The sequence below is a fragment of the Triturus cristatus genome, chromosome 1_2 (assembly GCF_964204655.1).
Source record: "Triturus cristatus chromosome 1_2, aTriCri1.1, whole genome shotgun sequence".
Taxonomy (NCBI): Eukaryota; Metazoa; Chordata; class Amphibia; order Caudata; family Salamandridae; genus Triturus; species Triturus cristatus.
This window is the reverse complement of record NC_140580.1, coordinates 765,185,084-765,201,634: the sequence shown is the minus strand read 5'-3', so window position 1 is coordinate 765,201,634 and position 16,551 is coordinate 765,185,084. Positions and strand designations below refer to the sequence as shown.

At 43.4% G+C, this 16,551-nt stretch overlaps 1 protein-coding gene across 1 annotated transcript in view; it reads left to right on the top strand.

Annotated features, from left to right (window-relative positions):
- LOC146867984 (dual specificity protein phosphatase 13B-like) overlaps positions 1–8,553 on the top strand; it is a 50,049-nt gene extending 41,496 nt beyond the window's left edge. Inside the window, exons 2-5 of the mRNA XM_085615152.1 lie at positions 1,273–1,400; positions 3,417–3,634; positions 5,217–5,437; positions 8,304–8,553. Of these exons, the coding sequence (XP_085471278.1) occupies positions 1,275–1,400; positions 3,417–3,634; positions 5,217–5,437; positions 8,304–8,488 (750 nt within the window). The 5' untranslated portion in view covers positions 1,273–1,274 and the 3' untranslated portion in view covers positions 8,489–8,553. The remainder of the gene's footprint in view (positions 1–1,272; positions 1,401–3,416; positions 3,635–5,216; positions 5,438–8,303) is intronic.
- The last annotated feature ends 7,998 nt before the right edge of the window (positions 8,554–16,551 follow it).

The window sequence follows — 16,551 nt, the reverse complement described above, 5'->3', positions numbered from 1 at the left end:
TTTCAAAGCTCTATAAAAGCGCCAGTGTACAGGCATTATGCAACCTATACAGATGCCCACATACAAACAAATACACTAACACACCCACACACATGCAAACACACTCTCATGCAATCTCCCACATACACTACATGTACAAGCAATGTACGCCCTTGCATGTGTTTATGGGTGTGTGTGTGTGTGTGCATGCGTGGGGGGTGTGGTGATGTGCTTGTGAGTGTTTGCTCATACAATAATGTACACACATCCCTTCATATTCAAATTTCTCCTCCCTTTCAAAAAGACAGTTGAACTCTCATGGTTACCAACTAAGTGATTTCTGGCTCATTGCCTTGGGATAGGTTTTGGGCAATGTTACTTCCAAGCTCTGGGATCCTTGGCACTCCTGATGTTAGCGGTCATGGGTGACATCGCTTTCTAGTCACACTGGCTGGAAGTGATGGTACCTCCGGTGAGGGTGGGGATGGGGCAGGGTGCAACTTAATTTCAGGCTCAGTGGCTGTCATGACTTAATTTCCAGAGGAGGGACTTCCAGGTTAGGGGTCACAGGTGACCTCACTACCTGGTTACATGAGCTGGAAATTACGTCTCAATGACTTTATTTCTGGAGGAGGGATTCCCGGTTAAGGGTCACCGGTGACATCACTAGCAGACACTTCCGTAGGAGAGACTTCTGGGACGTAACCACCTGTCGCATGCAAACAATGCCCATTTTAGAGAAAGATTAAAATTGTCCCTCCATACTATTAGGTCTATCGTGGAAAATAGTTAAAGTGCCGAAGGGTCCAGCATTATGATGAAGCTGGGGCTAAATGATGTTGGCGGACTCTGCTAAATTAGCTGTTTCCTCAGGCATGCCAATGTAACTGATCATTTGGCATGACTATTGCCTGTTGATCATCTGATTATCTTCAGGTGGACATAATAAATAATATTAGCAATCATTTGGACTAGCAGAAAGTAGGATTGTAGGCAGGCAGCCAAGAAGCATGCGGAGAAGGGTTTAGGCGGAATACCCAGGTGCAATTATTGTGGGGTTAAATCAATGAGAGTCTCCCTTCAAAGGGTTGAACTAGCAATGGTCATGATTGCAGGATCTTGTGGCAGCGTTTACATTTCCACTTGTTTCTGGGAGGGTTAAGCCTATTGGCGGGCTGTGGATGGTTATTACACCTGTTAGGTACAATGGACTGCTAGTCAATGGTTAGGTATAAAAAGTGGAGATTGTGGCAGCATGTCAGTGGAGGTTTGAACGAGGACCTTTTTTTTCAGAAATGGGGAGGCGGCAAAGGGACCGGAGGAGCTCCAGGCAAAGAAAGCATGTAAATGAAGGCTACTACGGCACTCAACGATATAAAGCGAGAAGCAATGTGGAGAGGAGTCAGAGAAATCGAAGATCGGTAGGCGCTGGGAAAGAAAATTAATAAAACAACTGTGACATCTGAGATCTGGGTCTGACGACATCGTAGCTGGTTCTGGTTCATTATTGCTTAGCTTCACTAACAGGGTTCCTGAACGTTTTGGAATTGAGCATAATAGAGCGTGTCTCCTCCGCAGTATTTGGTCACCCCTTGGTGCATCAGGAATGTATTCCATTTCACCAGTTCCCCTTTAACAGGGATTTTAAAGAGAAGTGTTGACCATGGTGAGATGCATAACTAGGCCCTATGATATTATGGTTGGCAGTACATCGACAGGAGATATGTGACCACCAGTCCCAGTAGTTCCCCACCCGGTACGATTATCAGGGGAGATGGGGCAGAACCTTGGGCTCATAGTGGGTGATTACCAGTGGAGCCAGAGATCAGGCAGGACAACAGGAATATGATACAACTGAGATAATGTGTAGGTACTGTGTTCGTGAAGAGAAGAGTAGCTGTAGTGGTTGTAAGATACTGAGGTCACAATTGATGACCACCAACTTACATTTTTTTGCCAATTCAGTCACCTGGTGCACAAATTGTGTGGCCTTCGGAGATGCTGGCGGACATACTCCCAGAAATGAAGAATAACTGCTGTTCAACCAATGTTGAGTTACTTGCAATACAAGTTGGTGAGTGGGCGGCCACAGCCTTTTTGAGTTTGCCACTGTGGGGAGAGTTTGCCTGAATTGTCTCACCCATCCTACCTCCTAGTCAGAGATCTAGGAAAAGGTCTAGAATTTGTGTTGTCTCGGTCGGGTGTCATGTAGCTCTGTGAACTGAGTCTTCTGAAGGAACTATCTGTCGAAGCTCTGATGGTTTCTGAGGATCTATAATAAAAGAAGGCTCATTGCAGTTAACTGAGCTTGAGCTGCTTGAGACGGGTTTAAATGGTGGGATAATTGGCTGCAATGCCAGGGAGTATATGGATAGCTTTTAATGTCATGTCCAGGCTGTGCTGCAATGATCCTGTGGACATCTCTCTAAGGAATACTCCGGAGGAAGCCACTATGTTGGCTGAAGTGGAGGTAGCTGATGCAGATAGTTAGCTTATGTCATTTTGTATGTAGCTCCCTGCTGTACACTTTCAATAACATACATTTGCAGCTTTTTAATCCCTTAAATGGGAGAACCATACCTTATAGTATCTGGTGCACAATTTATTTTGAGTTATTATGTGAGCATGCCTGCGTGGCGTCAGCGAGCGGTTGCACTCACGCCACTATAGTTTTCACAAGTCCCACCACAGCAGTCATACCATTGCCCTCTCCTGTGTAATTTTGCAGACACTTCTAATCTCTCAAGCTTCCAGTCTTTCACTACTAGTCGTTCTGGCACTGTGTGGTTTGGGCAGGGCATTTGTTGCATATGGATCTCTCAGGTTAACCATGCTACACTGATTCCTCCCAGTCTCTCGGAAGTACAAGCCTCTGACAAGTCCTTTAGATATTTCTTAAGTGCAACCCCCATGCATTAAGGTGTAAGCAAAAAAGCATTGATGGTACTTTTTCAAACGCCTCCTTGTTATCTCACTTCCACTTTGCCCCTTTAATCTATTCTTCAAGTCTGTATATGTACCGTATCCCAAAATGGCTCTGCTACTTCTGTTTCAAACTACATTAACCCCCCCACACACGTACACCTCCTTTTAACTCCACCCCTTCTTTATTTCTATTATTTGTCTTTCATGTTCTTTATTTGTTAAATGTCAGCCTCTTGTTGGCTCTATAAAAAACAATACAAAAATATTGGATTGATGGGATGACACTTTCAGCTATAGAAAGTTCTGGGTTCTGAGTAAGGAGCTGTGAAATCACATTCTGGTTTTGCCATTGGCTCAACCGCTGACTCTCAGCATGTCCGCGTTACTGACCTGTAAGCTACTGATGAGCTATTGTTATAATAAACTATGCATATGAAATGAAATACAATGAATTAGAAAGCTATTATAACACATCCATTGATAATCTTGGCAACAAATGTTTGTTTTTGTAGATCAACATGAGTTGTTCCCGGCAATATGTTAGCCCTACAGCGGGCTCCTGCTCAAGCTGCAGATCATCTAGCTCCTCGAGATGTGCCCCTACTACAACATGTCAGAAGGGCGGCAAAACACCGAGTGCCTGCGATCTCCTGGAACTGATGGAGAGAGCGAACGACGGACAACCAAACCAGGAGGATGAAGTCTTTCCTAACCTTTTCCTCGGCAATGCGTAAGGACAATCAAGATATTTAGAGTTGCCAAAACATTTAGGGCCATATTTATGGTCAAGTCACGCAATGCAACGCGGCAGCTTACCTTGTTGTGCTGCACTACAGGGGAAGGGCAGGAATACACCATATTTAAGGCAATACAGTGCATTTCTGTTCTTCCCTATGCTCTGGCGCACAATAGGCTGACTAGTGCCAACACAGGCATCCTTGCACCATGGTGTAAGGGTGCCTGGATTGTTTTTGTGCAGGAAGGGGCCTCATCCAGCACAAAAGCAATCCTGGGAGGCATATTCTGCTTTTGATGTATGCTGCAGAATGCAGCACACTTAGAAAGAAGAAGAAACAAGGAGAAATTGAGATATTTCTTCTTATTATACCTCCCTGGGAATGTGTAAGTTTTTGCCAATTTCCCTGGTTTACAATTTCTTGTAAATTTGGGAATGCTTCAAAAACCATGGGAGTTGCATATAAACATCCATGGAACGCCTTCCCAGGGCAGAGTATCGCAACAAAGCAATCAGCGCTAAGTTGCGTTACTCCTGATTTTTGGAGCCACTCAGAGCCATGCAAAGTGGTTTTGCGTAGGTTCAAAAATCTGTCCTAAGGTTTGCGGCACTCTTGCACTACATTGCGTGGTGCATGCTTGATGCAAATGGCCTCATAAATAGGCTTTTCAGTGTTGCAGTATTCCACAGAGAACTATCCTGCTTTGAAAAATGTCCCTGTCTTCATTAATTCCTTTGCTTCGCTAGCCTTTATGTCAAAGTAAATTCCTTCTACTATATGCAATTCAGACAAACTTACCTACAGATGGTGACAGCTGCTGGCACATTTGATGGGCGTCTCATTGGGCCCAAATCACAGAACCAACGTAAGACAAAATCCTAAACTTACTACCATTTACTCATTTTGGTATTCACAGAAGGCACTTACTCATTTTGGTATTCAGAGAAGGCACTTACTCATTGATGAGTAAGTGCCTTCTGTGAATACCAAAATTAGTAAGTGCACTGACTCATTTTGGTATTCACAAAAGGCACTTACTCATCAATGAGTAAGTGCCTTCTGTGAATACCAATAATGAGTAAGCGCCTTCTGTGAATACCAAAATGGTAGTAAGTTTAGGATTTTGTTTTAAGTCAGTTCTGTGAACCGCCCCAAAGCCATTTGCTGTATTTTGCTTATAAATGATCCAGAATTGGCAGTGTGGTGTTTTAGCATACTCATGCACCACACATCACAAGCAGGCACAATTTTTTATACTGTAAATATAAATAAGCGGGTTATTGCTCGATATGTTGTATTTCTGTAGCTGAAGTCACTATACACTCTTGCCCCACTTTCCAGCACCAATTCGCCTTCCCGCTTAAAAGCACAAGCTTGTGATAGATATAATTGTGATGCGGAAACAGAGAGAGGAAATGTTATGTTAATTGTGATATATTCTGACTTTATTCCGTATGCTTTAATATTACATGAAATATGTCATAGCATATAGTATCATTATGTCGTATTGATAACGCAGGTGCCTTATGGGAAGCTGAAGAATCTTCATGCTAACAGGATTGCTTTTTTCAACAGCTATGCTGCGATGGACAGGGAAAATCTGATGTGCCTTGGTATCACACACATCCTGAATGCAGCCCATGATACAGGGGAAGTTATAACCAATGCCTGCTACTATAAGGGCATGCCGATCACCTACAAGGGTTTCAAGATCTTCGATGACCCTGACTTCAAAATCAGCAGCTTCTTCTGCCCGGCCGCCAAATTCATTGATGAAGCCCTCAGGTGTCCAGAAGGTAAGTGATGAAGAAGACCTCGTGACCTATCAGAAAGGAGACCACTATACCTGGTGTGACTGTAGCCTAGCGGCTGCAATAGCGACTATATACATTTCTGCACAATAGGAAGATATGTATATGTGCGCCACTACACACAATTGCTCACCTGGATGACATCAATGGGTAACCTCCATGTGAAAGGTTGCAATCCTAGCTAAGTCAACTCACTCTTTCATCTTCGCTCAGGTGATAAAAAGAACATTCTAACATCAATGAAAGCTTAAGAAGGGATATAGAGAAATACATCGTGAGGAAATAATTTTCCCCATTAACTTGTATTGTTGCTAAAAAGGTTTTTAAGCAAGCGAATGCTAAAATTCTATGATTGCTGGAAAACTGCCTAACTTGAGAGTGTAGGTATATTTAGCTAAAGTGGAGTACAATTGAGCTGTGTAGTAATGGAAGATGACTTGGCCTAATGGCTTGGCCGGTGGGCCTCAAATCTGGGGAACCGGGTTCGAATCTTGGTTGAACATCCTGTGATTCTGGGCAAATCACTTAATCTCCCCGCGCCTAACAAAAACATAATAAAAATGTGTCCTCATGTAATGCAACTTGTGCTATGTAAAGTGCTCTGATACCCGATTCGGGTCAAGCTCGTGCTATATAATACTCTGCAAAAAACCTGTTACCCAAGCATTAACAAACTAAAGTGTGCTTTATTCATGCTCTAATGCAACTTTAGTGACAGATGTACCAGTATAATAAGTTGTACCAATATTTCCAAACTTCATATATATATATAAAAACAAGCATGATGATACGACTGGTACAATATTTATTTTCAGTTATGAAGCAAAGGTTTACACACACATAATCGGAAAGACATACTGTGTTATATATACCATGTCCAGCCTAAAGACGGGATGTAACACATCTGAGAGCTATTTCTGGCGTTTCTCTGCACATAGACTTTGGAAAGCTCTATTTTTCTTTGCCTCTCTTCGAAGAGTATTAATCTCTACAGGTATTCCTTAAAGCAGAGTCTGTTTCAGTCCTCACACTGTTTCCTTCTGTGAAATGGTTCAAATGTTCCATCCTAGAATTTTATATCTGGCCTCTTCCCATCTCCTGTTCTTGAAACCTTATAAACAACTACCCCTCAGTCACCCACACTCTACCTTCATCAGAAGTGCTTATTTTGAACCTGTGTTTGCAGGTACCTGACATTGGTAGTCATTTTTGGGGACAGGGACTTAGTTCTCAGCATCAGACGTTGACCCAGAGAAAGAGAGAGCCAGAAAAGAGTTAAAAGGGGTATATGAAGGGCAGGAAAACAGTGATGAAGGGAGAAAGAAAGGATGAAAAACAATCTCCAAGAGTGAGACAGAAAGTGTATCGTGTTTGAAGAAATAGGCATGAGGTGGAATCAAACCTAGGTAGCTCGGCAACTCTGCAGAAGGCTCCATGGAAAAACTTTGGACCTTAGCGAGTTTTTTTTCCCTAATTAGGCACTGTCCAGCACTCTTTTGTTCCAATCCAATACTGTCTCTCCATCCCTTATATTCTGTCTTCATCTATTAGACTTCTTTCCCCCCAGTCTTTCACCTTGCCCAACGTCTCCTTTCTCACCCCCTTTCTTTCCAACATTCTCTCCCTCACCTAACTTAAATTTTTCCTGACTCTTCATACAGTGACCTCCCATTTTCTCAGCACTTCCATATAGTTTTCTTTAAAACACACACTTTCTCCTCTTCTCACACTCTCTCCAATTGTGATATTCTTCTTTCTTTCCGTACATTCTCTCCCTTGCCTAAAAGATCTCTTTTCCAGTCACTGCTCTCCTTTGTCTACCTTTTTTCTCAACACACTCTCTCCCCATTCCCTCCCTAATTATCTCCACCTTTACCCACATTATCCCTCCTCTTTTTTCCGTGACCTCTTGCTCAATTGATTGCTCCATCCTACCCATCACAAAATCCCTTTGCCACATTCTGGCAGCCTAGCCGCTTCTTCCTTCCTGTCTCAGCTCTGCACTCTTCCTCACGTCCTGTACTCTTCACCTGCCTACATTATCTTTTCCTTGCCCACAACATCAATCACTTCCTATACTCATGCTTTCTTGCCCATAAATTCTCTGTACCACACTTTCCTTCTCTTCTTCACCTCCCGAGGGCCTGATTTAGAGATTGGTAGACTGGTTACTCAGTCACCAACGTCACAGATATCCCATCCGTCTTATTATAAGTGCTGTAGGATATAATTTACTTCAAATAAGGCAGAGTGAATATTCCACTCATTTGTGATGAAGTAACCCGTCCACCAAAGTCTAAATCAGGCCCTATGTCTTCCCTATGCTTACCCTACATTCCCCTTACTCTTTGTCCTTCATGCATTCCACCTAGTCCACACCTTTTGATTCCATTCATAACAACTAATGAAGGAAAACATGCAAAAACACATTTGCCTCATTTCATGGTTTGCCTATTTCTAAATTTACTGTGACGTTTCAATTACCAATTGTTGTAACTCTGCTACCGAAATCGTGGTACTACTTCAAAGGCCAGACAATAACTTAATAATGGACTAAAATATTTAATAAAATGTTTACTGGGTTATCAGTGCAATCGAAGGGTATATAATATGACTTCCTATGATACCATTTTCTATCCACGGATATACAAAAATCATTCTGCTACCCCATCCCCCTTTGGTGAAATTATACCAAGAATGCCTCCATGCCCATCTGTCTGATGCATCTAGGAATAATACCGAATTTAGAATCGCCCAGTGTTCACCCTGGTCCCCCTGTCTCTTCTATTTTTGCTCTTCCCTACATCTTTGCTAACATTTATCTTACTTTTATCTCTTAACAATCTGGCAGGTAAGATCCTCGTGCACTGCTGCGTCACAGGTATAAGTCGAGGTGCAACGATTGTCTTGGCCTACTTGATGCTCTACAAGAACATGAGCCTGAAAGACGCCGTATGTAAATTGAGTTCCAAAAGGTACATCCGGCCCAACGACGGCTTCCTGGAGGAGCTCCGAACCCTGGACAAGGAGAAGTGAAATCCGCATTAAAAATGAGATCCATCCCCAGTCCGGTAGAATAAACCTGTGCTTTGCAAATAAAATCGTTCCTCGTTTTCTTTTCTTACAAGTGCCATCAACATCCCACATCCATCGACAGTGTTGATGCTACCACACACAATAAGAGAAGAGGGTAGGTTTACAGGTGCTAACAAGCAAATAAGAACTCCCATTATGCCACTATCCTAGGGATAGGGTGGGGCCTGCACAGGATACCCGCCACAAGTTGTGGAAAAATGACCAAAAAATAAAATAGCCTTGAGGGGAGTTTCTGCAGGGTTATTCATCGTAGTGGTGGATTCACAGCGATAGTTTACTACCAAAAATAATGTTCCTACAAAGTATGTCTTTCAATCCCTACTGTCCTCGAGTCTTACAGATGCTATGACTTACTAAGTGGCAGTAGCAGGGCATCACAAGCTGTGCATGATGCTCTCCAAGGCCAGGCATTCTCTGAGGTTGTCAATCACACTGTCAGTAAAGAGTGAATTCACCCTTGAACTCTGCCACCCCAGGTACTTGCCTCGTGTAGTTGGATGAAAAACCCATAAATGCCATGAAAGAAAACCAGAATGGTCAATATGGTTCAACAGGCTTGTTGTCCCTCTCCTTGCAGAAGCTGTCAACACATCGCTCAGTAATGTGCAAGTTCCATGGAGGTTTCTGACTGTTGTACTAGTGAACTTTACATTCATCTCAGACCTTCTGTCCGTGTTTCAGAAAAGGCTTCCCCCTTCGCCACACCACACAAACCACTCAAGGAACATCAGACAGGGGCTGTTTAATGCAAGGAATCAGAGCCATCCATGTGTATTGATCACACTTGACTTCTTTGTAGCCTCTGATACAATTGACAGCAGCATGTTCCCACGCACTCTGATGTACCCAATGGTATTCCCCTACAATGGTGTGTCCTTTCACTTACATCAAATCTGCCAGATAATCATGTCCCCTTCACGTTCTCGACCACCAAGATTGCATGCCATGTACCCCAAAAATCTGCTTTACAGTTATAAGGAGAAAAGGTCATTCAGTCCCCCACAACTGGGACAACAATGTAATCATGGTGGTTGGCGCATAAGAAAATTAGTTACTTACCTGTAACTGTAATTCTCCAGTATTGGCATCTTTCATACATTCACATACTTGAATCATTCCCCCGTCGTCGAAATTGGAGTTCCATGGTACCATAATAAAGCAGTCCATAAAATGATCATAGGCTATAATGGCAATGACCAATCACTGTAAAAACAAATGCCGTCAACTCAACAATGACAAAACAGAGGTACTTCTTCGGGAACAACACCTTTCCATGAGATGACTCCTGGTGGCTAGCAGAATTGGACCCCTCACCCACTCCCACAGACCACGCCAGAAACCTCGGCATCCTAATCGACAACAAGCTCACCATGAAGAAGCAGATAAACGCTGTATCCTCAGCCTGCTTCTTCACTCTCTGCATACTCCGTAAAATATTCAAATGGCTCCCAGCAGCTGCTCCCTTCATCGGCTGGATACCCTCACGGGTGATAAGCAGAGCTCTACAAATCGTTGATTGGTTGACTGGCTGCAATAGCCTATCCATATCTTTTTTTCAAAGAACCAAACTCTAGCCAATCAGTTGAAAGCAACCTCTAGAACACTCCCAACAGAGTCCCTCAGATTTTCAAGCACTAGTGGGAACTTAAATCCTGTAACATTGAGGGGAGCCTCTAAATGAAGGAGGGTGAGTCCCATGTGAATCTATTAAAGATGCCAATACTGGAGTTCTACAGTTATAGGTAACTCACCTTCTTCAGTTTTGGATCTTTTATAGCTCCACATGCTTGAATCATATTAGTGAGCCTTAACTGTATTTATACACTTCTTATGCCAATAGCACAAATAGCAGATGATGGGTTTAAAAACATATGCATCTGTAATTACATTAATAAATACATTTAAAAAAGTCACTAAAAAATGGCTCTCCTTATTGAAATAGTGTAGCACCCCCTGTCCAACAGCTGTATCGATGCAGTGCACCAATTCCAGGCAATAATGCTGTTTGAATGTATGTATATTCTTTCATGCTGCAGCACAACATATTTTCTCCAGGTGCACTCCAGCAAACCAAAAAGTTGAGGTGGAGACCACTCTAGACGAGTGCACCTTGATTTTTGCCATCAGTGGCTGCCAGCTTTGGAGTGACAGAACTGGATTACAGCTGAGATCCATCGAGCGATGGTTGCTTTTGTGACTGGTGCACCCTTACAAGTGTGTCCATATGCAACCAACAATTGGGCAGTTCTCCTGATCTGCTTGGTGCGATATAAGTAGAATTTCAGACATCTTTTGATATCAAGGGTATGTAAGGAACTTTCAGCTGGTGACTGCGGATTTGGAAAGAAGGTTTGTAGTATTACAGGTTCATTAAGATGAAAATCCGAAGGGACTTTGGGGATAAATTTCTGTTTTGTCCTGAGAATTATGGAATCATCTGTAAAGAGCAAATGTTTTTTATTGTAAAAGCCTGTATCTTGCTCACACTTCTGGCCGATGTCAGCACCAGTAGCAGTACAACCTTCCATGAGAGAAATCTGAGGTCTGTTCTGTGTATGGGTTCAAATGGACTTTGAGTTGGGATAGTACTATGTTCAGGTGCCAGTCCAGGGGAGGAGCCATCACTGGAGGAAAAACTCTGAACAATTCTTTCCTAAATTGAATTATCCTGCTTGACCACAAAGAGAAAATTTGATGATCATCTATATTTTGGTACTGCAGCGAGATGCACTTTAATAGACGCATTTACCAATCCTGATTGTGCTAGTGGAAGGAGATAGGGTAGTATTTGCTCAGATGATGCTTGCATAGGATGTGCATTTGAATTCTGGCACCATAGGCAGAAACATTTCCTTTACAGCCTGTATGAATTTATAGTTGCATCCACTCTTGCAAATGAATGTCCTTGTAATCCTGAAGAATATTTAGATCCTCAAATTTTGGGAATTTAGTAGCTATGCACTTCAGCGGAGAGGAGTCTGGTCTGGATGAAGGATCTGGTTTTGGCTCATCGTCGAGAGTGTTCGGGATGGTTGCAGGTGAATGTGGTTGGATTTCGATAACAGGAGCAGCCCCATGAACCAATGCTGTCTAGGCCACCTCAGGGCTATCGGGATGATGCAATACCACTACGCTTTTTTTTGTTGCTGAGAACCTTTGGAATAAGAGGTATTGGGGGGAAAGCATATGCATTGATCCTGGACCATCTGATCGGATAGGCATTTCCCCAGGAACCTGGATGTGGAGGCCACCTTGCATAGAACTGGCATTTTCGGTTCTTGCTTGTTGCAAAGAGATCTAGTGCTGGCTTATCCCAGAGTGAGAATAATCTATTAAGTGCCGACTGATCCAGCTCCCATTTGTGGTAGCTGTTCCAAGTCCTGCTTAGCGTGTCTGCTAAGAGATTGCTTCTTCTGGGAACATGTTCCACACAAAGTGATAACCTGTATGTTATTAACCAGCTCCAGATTTTGAGAACTTCCCTGGAAAGAGCCAACGATCTTGTGCCATCTTGTTTGTTCGCATAGTGCATGCTGGTGGTATTGTCTGTGTGTACTAACACTGATGACTCTGATACCCTTGGCAAAAAAGCTTGGAGACTGAGAAAAATTACTTTGAGTTTCAGGTGACTGATGTGCATGCTTCTTTGGATTAGAGACCACTTTCCTCAGATTTGCAGGTCTTACAAATGACCACGCCAGCCCTCTAAGGAGGCATACATGTTTATTACAACATCAGGTATGTGAGGTAGGAACATGAAGCCCTGTGACAGGTGTTTAGTCGTTGACAACCAAGTTAGTGCTTCCATCATACCTGGTTTGATCTTAACTAGGTCCTTGAACAGTCCGTCTGTCTGAATCCAATGTTTGTATAGCTCTTCCTGTAGCATTCTTATTTTCAGGCATGTGAAAGGGGCAAGATTGATCGCCGAGGACATCATACCTAGGAGCGAATTGAACAAACTCACTGAAACAGACCCTTTTCAGCCTTGGTTACCTGTTTTGGTATACAAAGGCTTTGTCTTGGATGGTATCCAAGTCTGCTCCCAGGAAAATGATTCTCTTGGATTGGATAGTTGATGATTTTTGATAGTTGATGGTGAGACCTAATCTGTGGAAGAAAGCTAGGCAAGCTTCCATGGCCTTCGATACTTGACGAGCAGTCAGTGCTTTTATTAATCAGTCGTCAAGGTAGGGGAATACCTGATAACCGTCTTTCCTGAGAGAAGCTGCCACAGGAGCTAGGCATTTTGTAAAAATGCGGGGAGCTGACTTGAGGTCTAATGGGAGGACCTTGAACTGGTATTGAGTGCCGACTACAGTGAAACATGGAAGTATGCGATGTTTGGGGTGTACGGGGATGTGAACATATGAATCCTGTAAATCTGTAATTGTCATGTGGTCTCTGTGGTTTAGAAGATGCAGGATGTCTAGAAGGGTGACCTAGCAAAAGGATTAATTCAGTAGATACTTTAAAAAAATTCTGAGATCCAGAATGGGTTGCCATTGCCCCGTTTTCTTTTTGACTAGGAATAAAAGGAGTAGAAACCCAATACTTTTTGGGGATGGGGAACTTTTTCTATTGCTCGCTTGGCTAGCATGGGGAGGGTTTCTTTCCTGAGTAAGTGAAGACGAGGATGGGCGCTCCCCTTGGTGGAGTGGTTGGCTGCTTCTTGATAAATTCCAGGGTATAACTGATGCCAATACCCATCTGTCGGATGTTTGCCACAATTGCAGGGGAAAGTTGGACATTTTTGCACCCAGAGTCTCTGTAATGTTAGAGGTAACTGGTATCTGGATGAGGTCACTGTTTACGGCTGGTGTCTCAACCCTGGAGGATATGTTTCCTTCTAGGCTGTTGTTTATTGTATGCTGCTGCTATTGGTGGGTTGGTGGTGGTAGGGGGGACCTGGATTGGTGTTGAAAGGGCTGATACTGCTGAAAGAGCTGATAGCCTCCTCTGAGAGATGGGAAACGTCTTCTGCATGCTCCACGAAAGGGCACAAGTTGTCCAGTGATTCAGCAGTGTTGTGTCTGACTTGATGGAGTGTAAGACATCATCTACATGTTTACCAAAGAGGGCTTCTCCATCATAGGACATATCCAGATTTTTTATTGCACCTCTGGCCAGACAGATGCTGCTTTCGGCCAGCCTTGTCGCGTTAAAACTGCAGCTCCTGCTAGGTGCTGAAACCCAGTTGAGGCTATGTCCATAGCACAATTATCTCAGATAATGTGCGTTCCCCTTCTTGTAAGATCTTTTCCGCCTCTGATATTCAGTCCTCTGGCACCAGGTCTATGAGGGCACTGACATCAGACCACATTTGCTTGTCGTCTCAACACGATCTGGCCCAGAGAGCTGGAGACACGAACTGTGATGGAAGACATGGTCGAAAATCTTTTACCTATATTGTCTAAGCCCTGCCTTTTGTGTCTGGTGGAGCAGAGATAGGCAGGAAGGGTTTTTTGGAACAACACTTAGCCGCTTGAGAGATAACTGAGACCAGCTTAGGGTGTCCGATTAGGCAACCAGGTGAGTCTTCTAGTGCTTTGTATTTCTTATCTATACGCGGTTACACTGCGTCTAACATAGAGTTTCTCATAATTTTTGTGTCTTTTTTCCATATGTAGTCTACAATTGGGATGGCTCATACCAAATTCTTTGCCAGCTCCTTAAAATCATAAAGAAAACAGACTATTATCGGTAGTTGAAATCTTCCTGCCGCTCTCTCCATCAGGTTGTGAAACCCCACATGTTCTCTGAAGGCGAGTCCACAAGCTGTGGTGCAGGAGGAGATGGAGTGGGAAGCAAATAGTTGTCCCATTTGTTGTGGGTGGATTTATTTTCTGAAATGTTGCCCTCTGTCATTATCCAGTGATGAAGAATCATCCCTAGGAGGTGCTGCGATGTTTGATGCAGGAGTCATCCTGGGTGTTAGGGATGGTGGGATGGGCCCAAGTGGTTTGGGAGACAGAGGCGGAAGTAAAGCAGTGGGATGTTCTGTTGAGGTCTCCGGGAACCTCTTATGATAGTTCTTTAACATGTCCTGAAGGTCTTCATATAGAGACATAGGTACTTGTACCATACCCTGATGAGAAGGCGATTCACTATACTGTTGGAAATGTCCCCCATACTGCTCTGGTCTTTCCAGATATCTTGCCTGTTGTGGATTGTAGTATTCTGCATAATAGTGCTCCTTACCTTCCTCTTCTTCTAGATATTTTACATGGAGTTTGGACAAGCTATGGGCTGTCTCGAAAGGGCCTTCATCATCCGATTCATCCATGTCCAGAAGATGACTCGGGGGGACGGGAGACACCTTGCTAAGTGATGTATGCTCACGCAAGAGGGAAGTTTTTGCAACCTTCAGGGTCGTCGAAGTCATTGAGCCGATGTTTGCAGATCCCAACTGTTGGGGCTGCTTAGTGACAGTGTAATTCTCGCCGGTACGTTCGTCACTGACAGTACTGTTGGTGTCGCGAGGAAGACTTCACCGACGATACTACTTTAGTCTACGAGATCGATGAGATGAACTGCGTCATCGTTGTTGCAGTCGACGATGTAATTGTGGTAACTGTCATCGATGATGGTGTTATCGGCAGTGAAGTGCTTGTTGTCGAGAGTTAAAAACGGTTTTAGGCTTCATCGTCGATGGTTCTGATGAGAACTTTGGAACAAGAGCTCCAGCTTTTACAGATGGAGTGCTGGGCTTGGATTTGGCAGTCTCAGGGGAGATTTTTCCTTTTTTGAACTGTCCTTGACAGACCCATGATTAGTTTTCTTAAGGACCTTTCTGGATTTCTCTGGTGTCCCCTGGCCATGAGATCTTGCCCCTCTTGTGAGATCTCTACTGAGATGTGGAAAATGTGTAACTGTCTTCCTCAGAACTAGGAGATTTTTTTGGACTTAGCTTTTTGAAGCCATAGAAGAAGCCTCCCCTCCCTATCCTTCAAGGTTTTGGTGGAAAAAGTACAGCAGACTTAGTCTTTTACCTTGTGCCGAGGGTAGAGGCAGTACAGACAGTCCTTGTGGGGGTCTTCAGCACTGAAGACTTTTCTTCCCACATGCATTGCAGGGCCTGAAAAGTGCTTTTTTTTTTTAGAATTCTTAGACATGGCAGTAGCAGCAGAGTAACTTTACAAAACTGATTTTAAAGAAAAGTAAGCAGAGTTTAGGGAGATTCCCTTCACACTTTGTGCGGTAGAAAATCTGAGGGACTCAGCCTCTGTTGGGAGTGTTCTAGAGGGTGCTTTCACCTGACTGGCTGGAGTTTGGGTCTTTTAAAAGGATATGGATATGCTATAACAGTGATTGTTCACTGCCATTATAGCCTATGATGATGTTATGTACTGCTTTATTATGGTACCGTGGGGCTCCCACTTCAAAGAGGGGGAATGATTCAAGCATGTAACTCCACGAAAGATCCAATACTGGAAAAAAAGAAGGATCTCCTTTGGGTTGTCTTTGTCATAATGAATGTGAAAACCTGCTTGCATCTTCCCCCTAGCAGGCCCCGGAACCTATCTGAAGGGGGTTGGGACATCCATACATGCATCCTACTTGGCCCAGAAATATGATCTGAAAGAAAGGAATGGGCGAGTACAAATACTAATGCACCACATTTTTTCAAACCTTCCACTGCAACACTGCCACCATCACCCCTTATACTTCTTTGACATTCTCAGTTCACTGAAGTAGCTATGTTGGTGCAGCTCTGCAGAAAGGAACATAAATAAATACAGAGGCTGCATCCCAAGTGGAGCACCATATGAAAATAATACTGAAAATATTTCTATCTCTAATTCCTATCTATCAAAGCTCAGGGATGTGGAACCCCTATAGACCAACCCCCTACAGCACAAGCCCTTTGACTGTCAGTTTACAGTATCACATTATGAATCAGATAAGGGCATTATCTGTAGTTAAGGTAATATTTGTGTATATGTGTTAACGCTGTTCAAACTTGTATTTATGGCTCATTAATGCAAAGTCTTTATTATTAG